Source organism: Podarcis filfolensis (assembly GCF_964270895.1).
Source record: "Podarcis filfolensis genome assembly, chromosome: 13".
NCBI lineage: Eukaryota > Metazoa > Chordata > Lepidosauria > Squamata > Lacertidae > Podarcis > Podarcis filfolensis.
Window position 1 is genome coordinate 16,336,750 of NC_139615.1, and position 16,290 is coordinate 16,353,039.

General features: G+C 51.8%; 2 protein-coding genes across 8 annotated transcripts; one reads left to right on the plus strand and one right to left on the minus strand.

The window, feature by feature from the left end:
* Window positions 1-105: 105 nt before the first annotated feature.
* Window positions 106-5,840, minus strand: TBRG1 (transforming growth factor beta regulator 1). Of its 3 annotated transcripts, none has more exons than XM_083582064.1 (2): window positions 5,470-5,840; window positions 106-1,808 (listed from the first exon to the last, which is right to left on the minus strand). In XM_083582064.1, the coding sequence occupies exon 2, from the start codon at window positions 1,756-1,758 to the stop codon at window positions 736-738; it is 1,023 nt and encodes a 340-aa protein (XP_083438190.1). In that variant the 5' UTR covers window positions 1,759-1,808; window positions 5,470-5,840; the 3' UTR covers window positions 106-735. The 3 variants fall into 3 exon arrangements, with proteins under 3 accessions (XP_083438190.1, XP_083438189.1, XP_083438188.1); XM_083582063.1 differs by lacking the exon at window positions 5,470-5,840 and adding an exon at window positions 3,473-3,577; XM_083582062.1 differs by lacking the exon at window positions 5,470-5,840 and adding an exon at window positions 3,306-3,432.
* Window positions 3,680-13,727, plus strand: LOC310747565 (uncharacterized protein). 5 transcript variants are annotated; one of them, XM_083582049.1, is made up of 5 exons: window positions 3,680-3,807; window positions 3,974-4,751; window positions 6,358-6,446; window positions 7,139-7,239; window positions 8,436-13,727. In XM_083582049.1, the coding sequence occupies exons 3-5, from the start codon at window positions 6,358-6,360 to the stop codon at window positions 10,871-10,873; spliced, it is 2,628 nt and encodes an 875-aa protein (XP_083438175.1). In that variant the 5' UTR covers window positions 3,680-3,807; window positions 3,974-4,751; the 3' UTR covers window positions 10,874-13,727. The 5 variants fall into 5 exon arrangements, with proteins under 5 accessions (XP_083438175.1, XP_083438174.1, XP_083438173.1 ...); XM_083582048.1 differs by lacking the exons at window positions 3,680-3,807; window positions 3,974-4,751 and adding an exon at window positions 4,758-5,102; XM_083582047.1 differs by lacking the exons at window positions 3,680-3,807; window positions 3,974-4,751 and adding an exon at window positions 5,295-5,522.
* Window positions 13,728-16,290: the final 2,563 nt, after the last annotated feature.

The following is a 16,290-nucleotide window of genomic DNA, read 5'->3' on the forward strand; positions in this document are numbered from 1 at the left end:
GACCAAAACTGGGAGATTGTGGAGGCCAAGAAGTCCACAAGAGAGAATCCTTTAATGGAACTGTGTTCTCACATACCTGATCTCAAAGATTCCTACAGGCCGGGGCAAAATTTCAAAAGCTTTATTACAAACAGATTTCACTGATGAGTCCTGTATACAAGCCTCTTATCATACAGGCCCAAGAAAGTAGAAGAACGTTTCACAATGCTTTGTTCAGTCGCCATCAGCTCCTCCTCCAATGCAAATGTCTCTTTGTAAAGAGTTAAACAAGCCCACATGATTCCGCCAATATTGGCTTAATTCTGCTCCGGCTTGACCCAAGGAAACCCCCAACCATTAGTGACAGTGATTTCCATTAAAGCAGAAACACTGAAAGAAGAAAATTGACAAGCAATCATTTGAAGTACTTATTTCAATAGTGTGTGTGAATGTAAATACATGGCTACTCCAGGGGAGAGACAGCCAACACACTGCCCTCCAGGTGCTGTTAAGACTGCAATTCCTATCATGCCTGATCATTGGCCATACTAGCTCAGGCTGATGGGAGCTGTAGTCCAACCGCATCTGCAGGGCACCACATTGGCTACCCCTGTTAGGGTGTCTCCATGCAAACTGATGCCCATGAAGAATAAAAGAGACAGCTCCAGCTTCAAAGCAGAACTAGCAGTTTATGACATCTATGCAGTTGCAGCTACTAGAAAACTCAGGTGGAATAATGGATGTCTCCGGCCCAATTCAGTCAGTGTCACTCTCTGGGCTTTGGGGGATGGGGGAGCCTCCTGAGGGAGCGCAGGGCAGAAAAAGTTCTGCATATCCGTTGCCACTTGGTGGGGAAGGGGTGGCGGTGGGGAAGTCCAGGCCCACAGGCCCAGCTAGGCCTTGGCTTTGGAAAGCCTCATAGTCAGTCCCAGGGTTTCCTGAGGGCAACCCCTCAGGAGGGGGGCCATCCGCTTGGCGGCACACCTCAAAGCGCAGCCAGCGGTACCCGGTGCACTTGCGAGCTCCTGGGCAGCTCTGGATGAGGTGCTGAATGGCCGGGTGGGAGAGGCCAAAGAACTCGGCCCCTGCTGGCTCAAGCTGCGCTGCTCCCACAGCCTCGAGAAGCTGAGCGTGGCAGGCATCCGGAGTGGAGCCAGCGACCACGCAGCCCGGCTCGTCCTCAGGGGCAATCTCAAAGTGTGGCCCGCCACCGCCGTCCTTGATCTGGCAGGTGTAGAGGCAGCGGTGGACTGGTCTGCGGGTGCTGGCGAAGATCCTGGTGCTGCAGTAACCAACGGGATAGATGGCCGTCTCTGTGTGGAAGCCTGGGCGGTCGGGAACAATTTCCCCCAAGCTGTAGACGGTCAGTGGACCCAACGCAATGGGTAAAACTGGCCGCCCGGAAGGATCCAAGGGAAGTGGCGGAACCAGCCGGCGGACGCTGAGATCGGGGGCTGCCCTGCGCTTGGAGGCCCGGCCATTCTCTTTGCCTTTGCGTTCTCGGCGGGGCTTGCGGGCAGCCGGCTCATCCGGCGAGGGCTGCGAAGCGGAAGCGACGGCCGGCAGAGGAGGCTCGTCTTCCGCCAGGGCTTGTGCTTGCAACAGGCGAGCGAGCAGGAACCGGCGCTCTTCACGGACACGCAGATATTTCGCCTCGAGCCTGGCAATCTCATCGCACAGAGCTGCATTCTCGTAAACCAGCACTTTGGCCGCACGGCGCAGGCGCCGGAATTTCAGGCGGTAACGCTCGCCTTGGTTTTTGCGTAGGGTTTTCTTCATGGCAAGGGGGGAGGGCAGGATGGAAGGGGGGTCGCTTGAGCAGAGAGAAGCTGGGGAGGAGAAAAGATTCAGGAGGCAATTCCAATATTAACACACACAAACACACACAAAAACCATACAAACATTTCCAGCTCAATATTATCCCCAGCATCAGAGTGAATAACCATCTTTCATAATGCTAAAAAGGCTCAGATACACATTCAGATGAACAGTATACACCTTGGGTGTACTGCTATCCCTAAATCCAGGCACTAGAATGTTTTTGTACCTTCAGGGGTGCCTGAAATTATGCTCAAAAGTACATAGGATCTTTTTTTCCTCTCTAACTGGATCTTCACCTGCACATGATGCTGAAGGCTCACTGTGGGTTCTTAGCAGCATCTGCTCAAAGAATCTCCTACTAGGAAATTGCATGAGTTTTCCATTCTGACATTTCCATCCCATTTTGCTACCATTTCCCTCCAGTAGCAGTAAAATATTATGGGATTTTAAAAGGCATGACTTCCTGGCCGGTTTCTTATTTTAGATATTAAAAGCATCAAACAAAGGGCAGGCAGTTCTGTAGCAGTGGGGTAAACTGGAGTAACAGAAAATATTAAACACAACCTCCATAAAACTAGGAGTACTTAGCAAAGCTCCTCTCCGGAATGGAAATGGAATGAGGAAGCCGTAGCCAAAGAGTTTAGAGAGCTTTGACAGCAGTTTATAAAATTATGTATAGCAAGGATGGGGAACATCCAGAGGTTGCTGAACTGTAACCATAATCTCTGGACATTGATCACATTGGCTAGGGCTGAAGGGAACTGGAGTGCAATATCTGGAGAGCCACAGGTTTCCCAATCCTGATATATAGTGTGGATATGTGTTTTCCCACATCCCTGTTCCATATTAGACCATACCACCCTGTGATCCTCAGATGAAGGGTGGTAAAAACAAGAACTCAGGGTGACTCAGTGAAATGTACTGGCAGTAGGATCACGACAGATCAGGCTAATGGCCCATCTAGTCTAGCATCATGGAAGGTATTCGTCCTATACACGTCATACATGTAAAGCACATGCAACACACATTTACAGCTCATGGCTCCCACCCCTAAGAATCCCCGGAGTTAAGGGTGCTGGGAACTGCAGCTTTGCAAGGGTAAAACTACAACTCCCGGGTTTTTTGTTGTTGTTTTTTTTGAGATGCCGCATGCTTTAAACGTATGGTGTGGATCCGTCGTCTAAGTTTTACTCAAGGCAGACCCAGTGAAAGTAATGGGCATGACGAAGCTAGGGCCCGTTCATTTCAACAGGTCTACTCCTGAGCAAAACTTAGTCGCCTACCATCCCTGCTCTCACACTGGCCCGCCAGACGCAAGCCTAAAGCAGGACCCGAGTTGCAATTTATGCTTGCAACTTATGCTGAATTTGGGGGTCGGTGCGACACATGCAGCGCTTTTGCCAAGGAAGCGGCTGCAAATGATGCAACTGCCTACAAACAATCGATGCTCGGCCACGGGATCCCCCCCATTCCCCTCTTTCATTTGCAGCCCCCCAGCTTCTCACCCAAATGTTGCTGCTGCTGCTCCCTTTGCTCTCCCGGAAGCTCTGGCGGGGACCGGAAGCTTCTCTGCGCCGCGCGCCCCGCCTGTGTAACCCTTTCCTCCCTGGACAAAAGGACAGCCTGGTTTCCAATCAGGAAGGGGCGCGGGGAGCGAGGAGGGGTCGCCAACCTTTTGCTTCGGGCGGGGCATCAGCGGGGTAACAGTGTCAGAATGTGGACTGAAAGGTCCTGAGCGATGCTGGTCACAATGCGAAAAGCCCTCCTTGTTGCGTCCGGCGCACCTCCTGCTCCCTCTGCGGAGTGGGAGCCAGCCCTGCACTGCTGCTGCATCGCTGTCTCTCTAGGCCGGAGAAAAGCCATATCCCTACGCCTGTTAAATGGCACAGGAGCCCCATCAGGAGACAAAATCTGCAACTGGATTCTCGGAAGGGATAAGGGAGGGAAGCCAGAATTCCGGCTGAGAAGGAAGTGGGGAGTCTTATTTACCAGGGGGGGTGGTACCCAGTGGCGTAGCGTGGGTTGTCAGCACCCGGGGCAAGGCAAGTAATTTGCGCCCCCTAACCCGTGGATTTGCGCCCCCTAACCCATGGATTTGCCCTAACCCCAGATGTTGCGCCCGGTGCGGCCGGCCCCCCTTGCACCCCCCACGCTACGCCACTGGTGGTACCAGGTTCAAGTCATGGCATCTCAGGTACTGCTGGGAGAGGCCCCTGCCTGAAACCCTGGAGAGCTCCCGCAATCAGTGTTGGCAGTATTGAGGGAGATGGACCAATGGCCTGGTTCACTTTTCCATTTTTGCGCTATGAGGTGTGCAACATGCTAACAAACATTTCATGTTAAATGTCACCAGAGCTGGGGGGAAATGGCCGCACAAATCCACCTCAAAATCCTCTCCTGCAAAAATTTCGTGCCAAATATGTTACTGTTTTTTTCCCGACATCCTAACACTGACTTTCAGCGACATCTGATGGGATCTGATATTTGACATCCAATATTAGATAGGTAAAGCGGACCATGAGACTTCTGAGTGCGTGTAAACCACCTAAGCTAGTGCCCCCCCCCGAACATCGTGTGGAAGTAAATTCCGGAATTAAATTTTAAAAAGATTGCTTAGGGCCTCTGCACGTGTTCAAAGACAATTTCGCCTTCACATCCTTTGTGGGCACTACGTCCTTCCTGTCACTGAAAGCATACGAAAGCATATTTGGGGTGGCGCCTATTAAGCAATTGCCTAATAAGCAATTGACACTCCTTTCCTAATACACAATGTCTTTGGGACAATTTATTTTTCTAACCCTTTCCCCACTGGGGAATGCCAAGTTGGTTTCCCCCCGTTGTCCTCTATTCTCGTGGGACTAATGAAACAGTATTTCTGCCCTACAGACATAATCTGATCCAGCCAGGTTGGCTGGCTGACAACGCGTGGGTGAAGAAATGAATTACCCAAGGTCATTTTACTACAAGGCGCTCCACGACTCATCCACGGAGCCCTTCGGCTTTTGCCATGGGGTTTGGGGCGGCGAGTGTGATTCCAGCCCTGACAACCGCCCCCCCCATCAGCTCTCGTCCCTGCCTGGGGGGAGATGTGGGGGGAGGTCGGAAGACGGCACGCGCACGAGATCTGCGGTCTCTACTGGCTGCTAGTGCTCCTGGTGCGCCGGAGAAGGGAAGGGGGGAGCGGAGCCAAGCGGGAGGGCCAGGCGGGCAGGAGGAGGCGGAGCTGGGCCTGGCGGTGGTGCATTGTCTGCCGGGCTTAACCCCTCGCGTGCTGCGAGCCGTGCAGGGGGGCTACGGAGACGGTAAGGGGTGGCAGCGCAGGGCGGGCGAGGGGCTGGGGAGGAAAGGGGGAGCCTTCGCCGGAAGGCACCCGGCTGCGTACAGCACCAGGGGACCTTGGAGAAGGCCAGGCTGTACGCTGCCCCGGGGGCCGGAGAAAGGACAAAGATCCTGGCAAAGGGGGGGGGGGCTGGCAACGAGGCTCAGGTCTCCAGGCCCGGGGATCGGGAAAGGGGGCCCTCGCGGAAGGCGTGCCCCGAAGCCGCTGCGCTTGTGCGCTCTGGCCGGGGCTGCGCGATGTTGGGTTTAAGGAGAGCGCGCTCCCTCTGCCCCGGCATGCGGAGATGAGGGAGCCCAGCGAAAAGCAAGAATTTGGGAGGCTACGGAGACCTCTTGATTCCTATAGGGAAGGAACTGCGGTTCCGAGGTGCGAAGAGGAAGGTGTAAGGATGTGGCCCCGATCCTTCCCAAGCGCGATCCTTTGCGGAGAGGGGGCCGCTCCCTTTAGGCCCCGAGCGGACCTGCGGGATGCGCGTGTCCCTGGGGCATGCGCGTGGCACCGTAAACCTAAGCGGGCTCAGTTTTCCTTCCCAGCTTCGGTTCCGCCACAAGATTTCCCCCGGGGTCACGCCATACATTCAGAACACTCCAATGCCACCTTAACAGTCCTGGAGAATCCTGGGAACTGTAGTTTGTCGGGGGTGCTGGGACATGTAGTTCTGTGAGGCCCACAGCCTTGACAAACTACAGTCCCCATGATTCTTTTTTTTGGGGGGGAGCCCAAAAAAGAGTGATACAAGAGTAGTTTCAAGGTATGGTGCACTAGTGGCCTTGGTATGACAAAGAGTCTGACTTGGAGACTCGTTTTTTGTAGGTGTGATTTACATTGTTTTATCTTACCCTCTGCATACATGCGTCATTCTCACAACAACCCTGAAAGGCGAGCTCTGATTCGTCTTTATGCCAAGCTACAATTCCCAGGATTCTTTGTGGAAGAAGCCGTGACACTTAACAGTGGTATAAGGCTGCTTTAAAGTTATGGTGTGGGTGCGAAATGCCTGCCTGCTGGCTTGCCCTTCCCTCTCTCATCCCTGTGTCTGTAAGTGTCAGAGAGGGAGAGAGGGATGCCGCTTCTACAGCCCAATAGCACCAGACCTCTACAGGAGGACCCCTTTACTACCTTATCTGGCAAAATCTTTATCCAGGCCAGAGCTAGCAGTGTGGGAGCCTCACCCAGCTTTGTCCCCATCTACTGACACTCTCTTCTCCCCCGTGCAGATGGAATCGGTACCCTACCCAGGCTTCCCAGCGGATGCTGAAAACAATGGACCCTTTCCTCTGGAGGAGGATGATCCCAGCATCCCAAAGTACAGTCCGCTTTCTTTCTCCTTTTCCTTTCCTTACCTTTATAAACCCAATGAGGGCTGCTCAATTCTTTGCCCATTTACCTGGGAGTGAGTGGACTCAGCTGGGTCTTTCTTCTGGGGAAACATGTGCAAGACCAGGCTGTGTAACACTTAACAGTCCTGGGGTTGCATATGCTCTGATGTCCATGTGGCACTTGAGACTTCGATGTGGCACTTTTGCAATAACTCTGGTCTTGGCAGGTGGTGGTGGTTGCAGAACTGCGTGCCCAAGGAAGATTGGCTTCTCCCAATTCCCTGGGCACCTCCCCTCATTCCACAAACATGGGGTCACCACCGAAAAGGCTCTGTCATGGGCCACCATCAACTAGGCAGGGCCCTGTGGCGACACCACCACTAAGGCCTCGCCTGCCCATTGCAGTGTTTGGGGTGGTTGATCTAGGCATCATTTGTGCAATGCAGAAAGGAGAGTCACTTGGGAGAAAATGACAAGTGTTCTTCTGGTCAATGTAGGTCTTTGATTCACAGGCTCAGGGAACCCACATTTCAGTGTGAACATCCACTTTGTGAAAAAAATCTAAAGGACTTTTGGGCCACCCCAACCCTTGGGATTTTTATGTATTTTTAATGGGCATGTGAGATTTGTGTGAGGAAGGTTCTGTAAGGTTGCCCCGTCTAAATGGCTTGTCCTTTAGGTTCGCAGTCGTCAAACCACATTTCCCCTGGATGGAGCACGGGGAGGAGATGCAGCTGCCAGAGCCAGGAGAGAGGCAGGAGCTGACAGTGGTCAACGCAGGTAAGGAGCAATGGCTTGCTTGCACGGAGGGGACAATGCAGTCTAGCGGTTAGAACTTTGGACTTTGGGGAAACCAAGCTCTACATGGCCATGACGCTCACGGGGGTGACTTTGGGCTGGTTGGTCTTAGGCCTGCAATTTTGTTATATGCTTGATTTTCATAGAATCATAAAGCTGTAGAGTTGGAAGGAACCCTGAGGATTGCCTAGTTCAAAACCCCCTGCAGTTCAGGAATATGCAGCTGTCCGCTGGTCTCCCAGAACCAGACGAGGCATGAAAAGGGCGAAGGAGAGGTTGGCTGCAGGCAGGCACAGTTTCTGATTGCTAGAAAAAAGACCTGGAGATGAGAGGACCTATGAAGCTACAGGGAAGCAGGGATCCTCCGTCTCAGCAACTGCTCCATGGAGACAAAAACCCCTTCCATAGGGTGGGAGATGAGTTGTTGTCCCCATTAGACCTGACACTCAGCCAAGTCTGTGGGGGTTGCGTTTTTGCTAATAAAGAATTAACTCCAACTTTGTAATGTTTGGGTTAAACCACAGAGCCTAGGACTTGCTGATCAGAAGGTCGGTGGTTCAAATCCCCACGATGGGGTGAGCTCCCGTTGCTCAGTCTCTGCTCCTGCCAACCTAGCAGTTCAAAAGCACGTCAAAGTGCAAGTAGATAAATGGCGGGAAGGTAAACGGTGTTTCCGTGCGCTGCTCTGGTTCGCAGAAGCGGCTTAGTCATGCTGGCCACACGACCCGGAAGCTGTACGCCGGCTCCCTTGGCCAGTAAAGCGAGATGAATGCCGCAACCCCAGAGTCTGTCACAACTGAACCTGATGGTCAGGGGTCCCTTTACCTTGTACTGTGTGATGACAACAACAACAACAACAACAACAACTTATTTATACCCCGCCCATCTGGTTGGGTTTCCCCAGCGACTCTGGGTGGCTCCCAACAGAGTATTAAAAACACAATAAAACATCAAACATTAAAAACTTCCCTAAACAGGGCTGCCTTCAGGTGTCTTCTAAAAATCAGATAGTTGTTTATTTCCTTGATGCCTGAAGGGAGGGTGTTCCACAGGGAGGGCGCCACTACTGAGAAGCCCCCTTTGCCTGGTTCCCTGTAGCCTCACTTGCCTACACGCTCCTGTGACAATAAGCCTGATCCAGTACAGCACTTCTTCACGATCTTCCTTTCTCCCACCAGGTTCTAACACACCAAGTGAGGAAGAGGAGGAAATGGTGGAAGGTGCTGAGGAGCAAGGGGCCTCGACTTCCCTGGAGAGCTGGGACTGGGGCCAAGCAGCGTCAGGAGAGAAGGACGCGGAGGCCTCCGTCGCCACAGACCCTCGGCCGTTCCGCTGCTCAGAGTGTGGCAAGGGCTTTGCCCAGAGCTCAAACCTGGTGAAGCACCAGAGGATCCACACCGGGGAGCGCCCGTTCCGGTGCCCCGAATGCGGCCGCGGCTTCAGCTGGAGCTCCTCGCTGGCGGAGCACCTCAAGGCGCACGGCGGGCGCCGCCCCCACGCCTGCGGCGAGTGCGGGAAGCGCTTCGCCCGGGGCTCTACGCTTGCGGAGCACCAGCGGGTGCACACAGGGGAGAAGCCTTTCCGGTGCCACCAGTGCGGGGCCCGTTTCTCACAGAGCTCCACCCTGGCGCACCACTTGCGCACGCACTCGGGCGAGCGCCCCCACGCCTGCCCCGACTGCGGGAAGCGGTTCGGGCGCAAGTCCACCCTCGTCACGCACCGGCGGACCCACACCGGCGAAAAGCCCTACCTGTGCAGGGAGTGCGGCCGCTGCTTCGGTGTCAGCTCTGACCTGGCCAAACACGTGCGCAACCATCGCGCCAACGGCAGTGGCTGGGGGAATGCCGCTGCGGAAGTGCCCTGCCCTACTCCGCTGCCAGCCGCAGATCGGGGCAGGCAGCAAAATGAATATGCTTCACTTGAGGGCTCAGATGGAGGTGGGCAGCAAAATGACCGTGCAGAGGAGGAGGAGGAAGAGAAAACCTTTATGTGCTCTGAGAGTGGGGAAGGCTTCGGGCAGAGTTCTGAGCTGACTCAGCATCAAAAGATCCATCTGAGTGAAGTTGCGCACTGCTGCCATCAGTGTGGAGAAACCTTCCCTGACCAGTCAGAACTAGGCGCCCACGTGGCAAGTCACAGTGTGGAAGAGAAGCCACACAAATGCTCCGACTGTTATGCTTGCTTCTCTGAAAACTCTGCCCTCCAGATACATCAGAGGCTACACCTTGGAGAGTTATCCCACTTCTGCCACCAAGGAGGAGAGAACTTCCCCGATAGCTCTGACTTGGAGGAGCCCCAGAGCACCCGCAATGGGAAGGAGAATCCCTTTGAGTGTCCAGAGTGTGGGGCCCACTTTGCCGAGGCCACTGCTTTGGCTGCACACCAGACAACCCACCTGGATGTGGAATCGTTTCCCTGCCCCCAGTGTGGGAAAACCTTCCTTGATCGTGATGAGTTGGTCCTTCACCAAGTGAGTCATGCTGGCAAAGGAGATGAGGAGGCAGAAGAGAAGCCTTATAAATGTACCATCTGCGGCACTTGCTTCCCGGACAGCAGTGATCTCCTGGCGCATAAAGTGAGCCATGGGGCAGATGGAAGATCCCACTCCTGCCACCAGTGTGGTGAAACGTTTCCTAGTGACTCGGAGCTTGCCATTCACCAGCTGAGCCACACGACAGAGGCTGCCTTAGACAAGCTGTACTCCTGCGCCGTGTGCGGCAAGTCCTTTGCGCTATTTGCCACGCTGGCGGCGCACGAGCGCACCCACATGTCAGACGACGATGCCTACCGCTGCCCGACATGCGGCGAACGTTTTCCAGACAGCGGCAAGCTGGGGAGGCACCAGCGGCGCCACTTGGGCGAGGAGAGGCCTTTCCGGTGCCCGGCGTGCGGCAAGGGCTTTGTGTTGCTTTCAGGGCTGCGGCAGCACCAACGCGACCCTCCGGCCCGGTGTCCTCAGTGCGGCGAGACCTTCGTGTGGCGCTGCCGACTCACCGAGCACTGCCGCAGCTGCCACCCGGCCGAGCGCCCCTACAAATGCCCCGATTGCGGCAAGGGCTTTGCGCAGAGCTCAAAGCTCCTGCGCCACCAGGTGACACACACCGGCGAGAAGCCGTTCAAGTGCCCCGACTGCGGCAAAATCTTTAGCCAAAGCTCCAACTTGGCGGAGCACCGTCGCACGCACGCCCCGGGCAAGGCGCACTGTTGCGCAATCTGCGGCAAGGCTTTCGCCCTGGGCTCCTACCTAGCCAAGCACCAGGCCACGCACACGGGCGCCCGCCCGTTCCGGTGCACCGAGTGCGGCAAGGGCTTCCGGCAGAGCTCCAACCTCATCCAGCACCAGCGGACGCACACCGGCGAGAGGCCCTACGCCTGCGCCTCCTGCGGCAAATCCTTCACCCAGAACTCGCACCTGGTCAAGCACCGGAGAGTTCATACAGCCGAGAGGCCGTACCGCTGCCCCGTCTGCGGCAAGAGCTTCCGGCAGCGCGGCAACCTGGCTGAGCACCAACACCAGCACGCCGGCACCCGCCCATACATCTGCGGCGCCTGTGGGAAGTCGTTCCGGTGGAGCTCCGCTTTCTCCAAACACCAGCGTACTCACCTTGCTCCCTGACCCTGTGAGGAAGGGGAGGGGGGAAAGCAAGAAGTCCTTCCCACATATCTGGCCTTCTCCAAGCACCAACGGACCTTCCTTCCTTGCTCTCAGTTTCTTACATCTAAAGAGGAGATCCCTTTCTAAGAATACAGACCAGTGGACTTGGGCTGTGCCCTGATCCTGACCTTTCATCTTAAACTTTGCCCCTTCAATCTGACCCTGAGTATAGCCTTCTGCTTCCTGACTCTGAGGCCTGGCCTTCACACAAACAGGAAATTAGAGGATTTTGAACCTCTAATGGTGCTGACGGAATCACCCTTTGCAAACTGATGGCCCCGCAACTTCAATTTCCATCCCCTTCTCTAAAATCTAAAATGGTCTTCGTGCTGTTTCTGGGATTTCCCCCAAGGGAGCAAACCTCGTAGATTCTTGTCTCGTTCTCTGAGCATCACTAATCTTTGTCGTCATGCCCTGGTTAATTCTCTGATTTCAGACTTCTGATTCTTATCTTTAAATTTCAGTGATCTGAATTCAGTCCTTGACTGAATTATGTAACACCTGAAACTTTATATTTAGCCTGTGTGAGACTCCCATTTCAAAGCCTGAAATTCTAACCAGCAAGTCCTCAACTTCATCCTTGAGCCAGTCTTGTTTCCCAGATGTTAAGGAGACCCCAACAGAGAAGTGACAGACATTGAAGCTGGCCATTGTCCTCTGAACTTGAACTCAGGGCTTCAGGCCTTACTTTCTTCCCAGCAGGAGCCTGTCAAATGTACCATGGTCTTCTGTTCTTGGACAGCATGAGCTTGTTGAGAGGGGCGGGGGCAGTGATAGTCAAAACTATATTTTGTAAAATTGGGAAAACATTTGAGAAAGCTTGTTTATTTTTCTGTTACATTTATTCTGCTGTCCCTCCAAGAAACTCAGGGCAGGTCTTTTGGGCGTTAGTTACCGCCCTTTTATCTTCCCTATTGTCCTGTGAGATGGTTTGGGCTGTTTCCCCCCTCAAAGTTACTAAAAACATCTTTGTGGCCCAGGTCTCTGGGCGAGTGGGAGCATTTCTGCCCTCATGGAAGCTTGTTTGCAAGAGGACTGCCTGGCCTTTCTGTTCTTGCATCATTGTCCCCTCTATTCTGAGGTCACATTCACACCATACATTTAAAGTACTCTGATGCCACTTTAAACAGTCATGGCTCCCCCAAAGGATTCTGGGAGCTGCAGTTTGTGAAGGGTGCCGAGGGCTGTTTGGAAACCCCTGTACCCTTCAAAGAGCTACAGAATTCCCTGTGAAGAAGGATCAGTCGTTAAATGACATCTGGCGGCCATTTTGTGTGAGCGGCCGGTCCAACTGAGGAAGCAAGATCCGTGCCAGCAATGGGGAACCTGTGGCCTTCCAGATGTTGCTGGAGTCCAGCTCCCCACAGCCCCAGGGGAACATAGCTGTCAGGGATGATGGGAGTTGTAGTCCAGCAACATACTGAGGGCTGCAAGTTCCCCATTCCCGGTCTAAACCATTAAGGGCAAGGAATGAAAGAAAGGAAGGAAAGTGTAAATATAGCTAGTTTGCATGATGTTTAAACAAACAGGAAAAGCAAATCTCTTCCCACAAAGGGGCAAAATGTCGTCACCTCTTAGTTTCTTTACTTTCTGTTCCTCTCAGGCTGAATGGAACTATTGCATTCGACTCACATCTTGAACGGGGTTGTGGAGGAAATGAATGAGGCTGATGGGTGTCATATTTTCTTTATTGCCTTTAAAAGAAACTGCTGTTTGGGGAGGGACTCGTCTGGGTCAGGATATTGGAGACGGGGTAGGGAAAGAAAATTCTTCCTGGACAAGAGTTTTAAAAGTGTTCTTTGGGGAAAAAAATATATATAAAGGAATGTATTGTGCTGGGTATATGCTCCCACGCCCCTTATTAAAAACTAATGGGCTTTAGTCAAAAGGAGTCTTTCCCACAAGTGGAACTCCCTTTTAATGACTCCCCCCCCCCAAAAGCCCAAATGAAACCCCTCTGAGATTCATTTATTTTTTATTAACAGGGTGGAAAGTTTCTTAGAAATGAAGTTAGATGGAAATCCCATTTGTCATAGGGATATGCCTATCATAAAAGACAGGAGAGAGAGGACATCGGTGACGCCCCATCGCAGTTCACGTGTTTATTCAGAAATGAGCCCCGCAGTGTTCAATGCAGGTGTGCCGGGTTCCACCCAATGTTGTGGGTGCCCAGTGTGCATGTGTGACTAGGAGGTAGTGTCTTGTATGGGTGCCAGAGGGCCAGGCTGTGGCAGAAGTAGGGAGCCTGTGGCCTTCCAGATTTTGTGAGACTACAGTTCCCATCATTGTAGCCATTGGCCATGCTGGCTGGGGCTGATGGGAACTGGAGTCCAGCGTCATCTGGAAGGCAACAGGTTCTCCACCTCTGGCCTGTGCTAAGGCACAAAATAGTAGCATTTTGAGCTTCTCTGTTTGTAGACAAACTCAAGTCAGACCACTGATCCATCTAGCCAGCCAGTATCATATACCAACAGGAAATGCCAGTGGCTGGTCTGTATGGTCCTTTCCCAGCCCGGCTTCCTTAGGTCCATTTTCAAAGCTGGAGATACCAGGGACCGTTCATCTGCTGAAGCCTCTGCTCAACCCCCGAGCAAAGGGTCTTCTCCCATTTTATGCTTCAGTTAATGGTTCGGTGCTACTTGGCTTGTATGCGCATGGTCTTCTGTGATTACAAAAGGCGTAGTCGTATCCGGGTGCCCTTCTGTGATGATTTAAAAAGAAACGATGATAATTTTGCTCCAAGGTGATGAAAATTCCGCAATGACAAAAAGGTGGATTCTGCAACCTGAATAAAATTATGCAAATATGCATGGTTTATCTTGGTTTTGCTTCATTTGTTTTGCTGGTGATGCTTGGAACGGGGCAAGGCAAGGAGGAGCACTGAACTCCCCCCTCCCCCCCCCGGCTGCTATAAATCTTATGCAGCAACTGTTTGTGCTGCTGAGATTCACCACCCACAGGATTAAATGTATCTTTAGAAACACAAGAAACTTGGTTGTTGGGTGGGTGGGTAGAATTGGCCGTGGCCAATCTCATTCTGCAGCTTTTTTCTACTGTTGTGTAATTGCAACATATACGCTGCCTGATTATAAGGGTATGTTGTTTTTAGTGAATACAGATTGGGTTGTAAGCAGGTTTGAACCACAGACCTAATAACAGCTTGCCAGGGATGTTAACAGTTAAGATTCTGCTCTACACTGTCAGACATCATGGACTTCAGCTAGTGGGCTAGGAGGAAGGAGAGGCTATTTCTCCCTTTAGCTCCTCACAAACTGGAGAAATGCAGTCCAGCCACAGGAGAGATGGGCATCCTTCTAATATGGTGTACTGCAACAGAGCCAGCAGTAGTCACGGTTGGGATTGTTACGTCTTCAACAGGTACATGAATGCATGTTCAGTACAGTGAGCAAGCACTTGACTCAAAAGTTTTTTGGTTTGGTTTTTTTAAAAACACGTTTAAAATGCAACAAATAGTGTGGATATGGCGCTGTCCAATAATTAATGCAGCAGCTATTCCGGGGGACGCAAGGAGTAAAGGAAGGCCAGCTCTGTTGCTGCTATAACTCACCTTGCCCACCAGAGGGCAGCTGTTCCTGTTCTCAACGTCAGAACTGATTCTCCATCTAATCACTGTTTCTCCAGCAGGGCATCTGCACCTGTTGGATTTATGGCTGCTATAAAGGTGTTTAAGGCAGAGTACCTCTGCCTATGGGGAAATGATGGACAAGGATAGTGTTTTGGGGGGAAGCACTGCAGACTGGGGTATGTGGGAAGTGTGCTCTGAAGGTGGGCCCATGGATCCAGTCTTGTGTGACAGGCAGATGTTAGCATGTGTGGGCCTGTTTAGTTGTCATGTGAAACTTTCATGTATGTACATATCATGATGATAAGCAATTCAGGTGATTGGGTTACTACAATGCACTCTGTGTGGGGCTTCCCTTGCACTTGATCCTGTTTTCAAGCAGAGTTTGGATGGCCATCTGTCACGGATTCTTTAGTTGAAATTCCAGCATTTCAGGGGGTTGGACTAGATGACCTTCGGAGGTCCCTTCCAATTCTATGATTCTAAGCTGCACTTAGTGGAGAAAGCTGTAGCACCATCGCCAGCAGGTAGTGAGATTGCACACGCCTCTGCTCAGAGATCTGCACTGGTTGTATATAAAGCCCTTAACAGCTTGGGACCAGTTTACTTGCAGGATCACCTAACCCCATATATGCCCACTCAATTGCTTCAACCTGCACAACTGGCATTGTTACACATGCTGCATAATGCTCGTTCCACTCTTTCCAATGCCTGCTTAAATATTTCAAAAACCAGGACACCCCAAAAGTTGTTTACAAAAAATGTGACATGCCTAAGATTCAGCCTTTCAGAATTCCCCCCCGGATATCCAATTCCTTCTTTGAAATCCTGTTAATGTCTGGGAAAATCCGGACGTATGGCAGCCCTAGGCTTAAAACATTTTGGTTTAGGCAAGCCTATTCAGACATGTAGAATTTCCATGTTGCTTTTGATCAATATGTGTTTTAAACTTCTTTTATCAATGCTTTTTATGTTTTATTATATATTTTTGGTAAACCACAGTTTTGATGAATACAAAGAAAGGAAGGTTGTTTGAGCGGTAAACCTGCATTCCTTCACCCCCACAATCTATCTAAAATGAAATTGACTTTTAAATAGGGTTTGGGGAACGGAAAAATGGCCTGCAGTTGTAGAGCCCCACATTTCATTGATCCTTTAAAATTCAAACCCAAAAACCTGACTCTGAGTCATAATTCTCCTACTTGCTGTAACATACGTCTCTTTCCTGCAGCTGTTATAGATGGGTGGGTGGAAATTCTACAGCTTCAAAGGTTTTTTGGGGGGAAACAACTTTGACTTGGAAATCATCCCATGGCAGGGAAATGTTGTGGTTTCTGCTAGGTAAAAGCAAACGAAGTCTCCAAGTATTTTATTTTATGCTGACGGGAAATGAAAGTCAAAACACCCATCTGTACTATGGAAAATGCCAAGATGATGATGAAGATTATTTTAATGGGATTTTGTTCCAAAAGGATTCCCAACCAACTCCAGGAGCAAAGAAGATGAAAGAGTCTGGTGGAACCTTATAGACTGACAGCTTTGTTGCAACGCAGAAATTGTGTCCGCAGAAGATGAATGCCAGTCTGCAAAGTGGGGGGTGGGGTGGGGTGGGGGTGGGAGTTCAAAACCAGGAAGCTGCAACATGAAATCATAGGAAGCGATCTGGCCAGCCATCTACAGACTGTCCAACTCTTCTCCAGCCCTGTTTTCTCTCTCCCTCCCCCCCCCTGCCACTTTTAGTATAGCATCAGTGTCAGCACCATTTTCTGTTTCACCTCCTTTTCCTTGTGGGAAA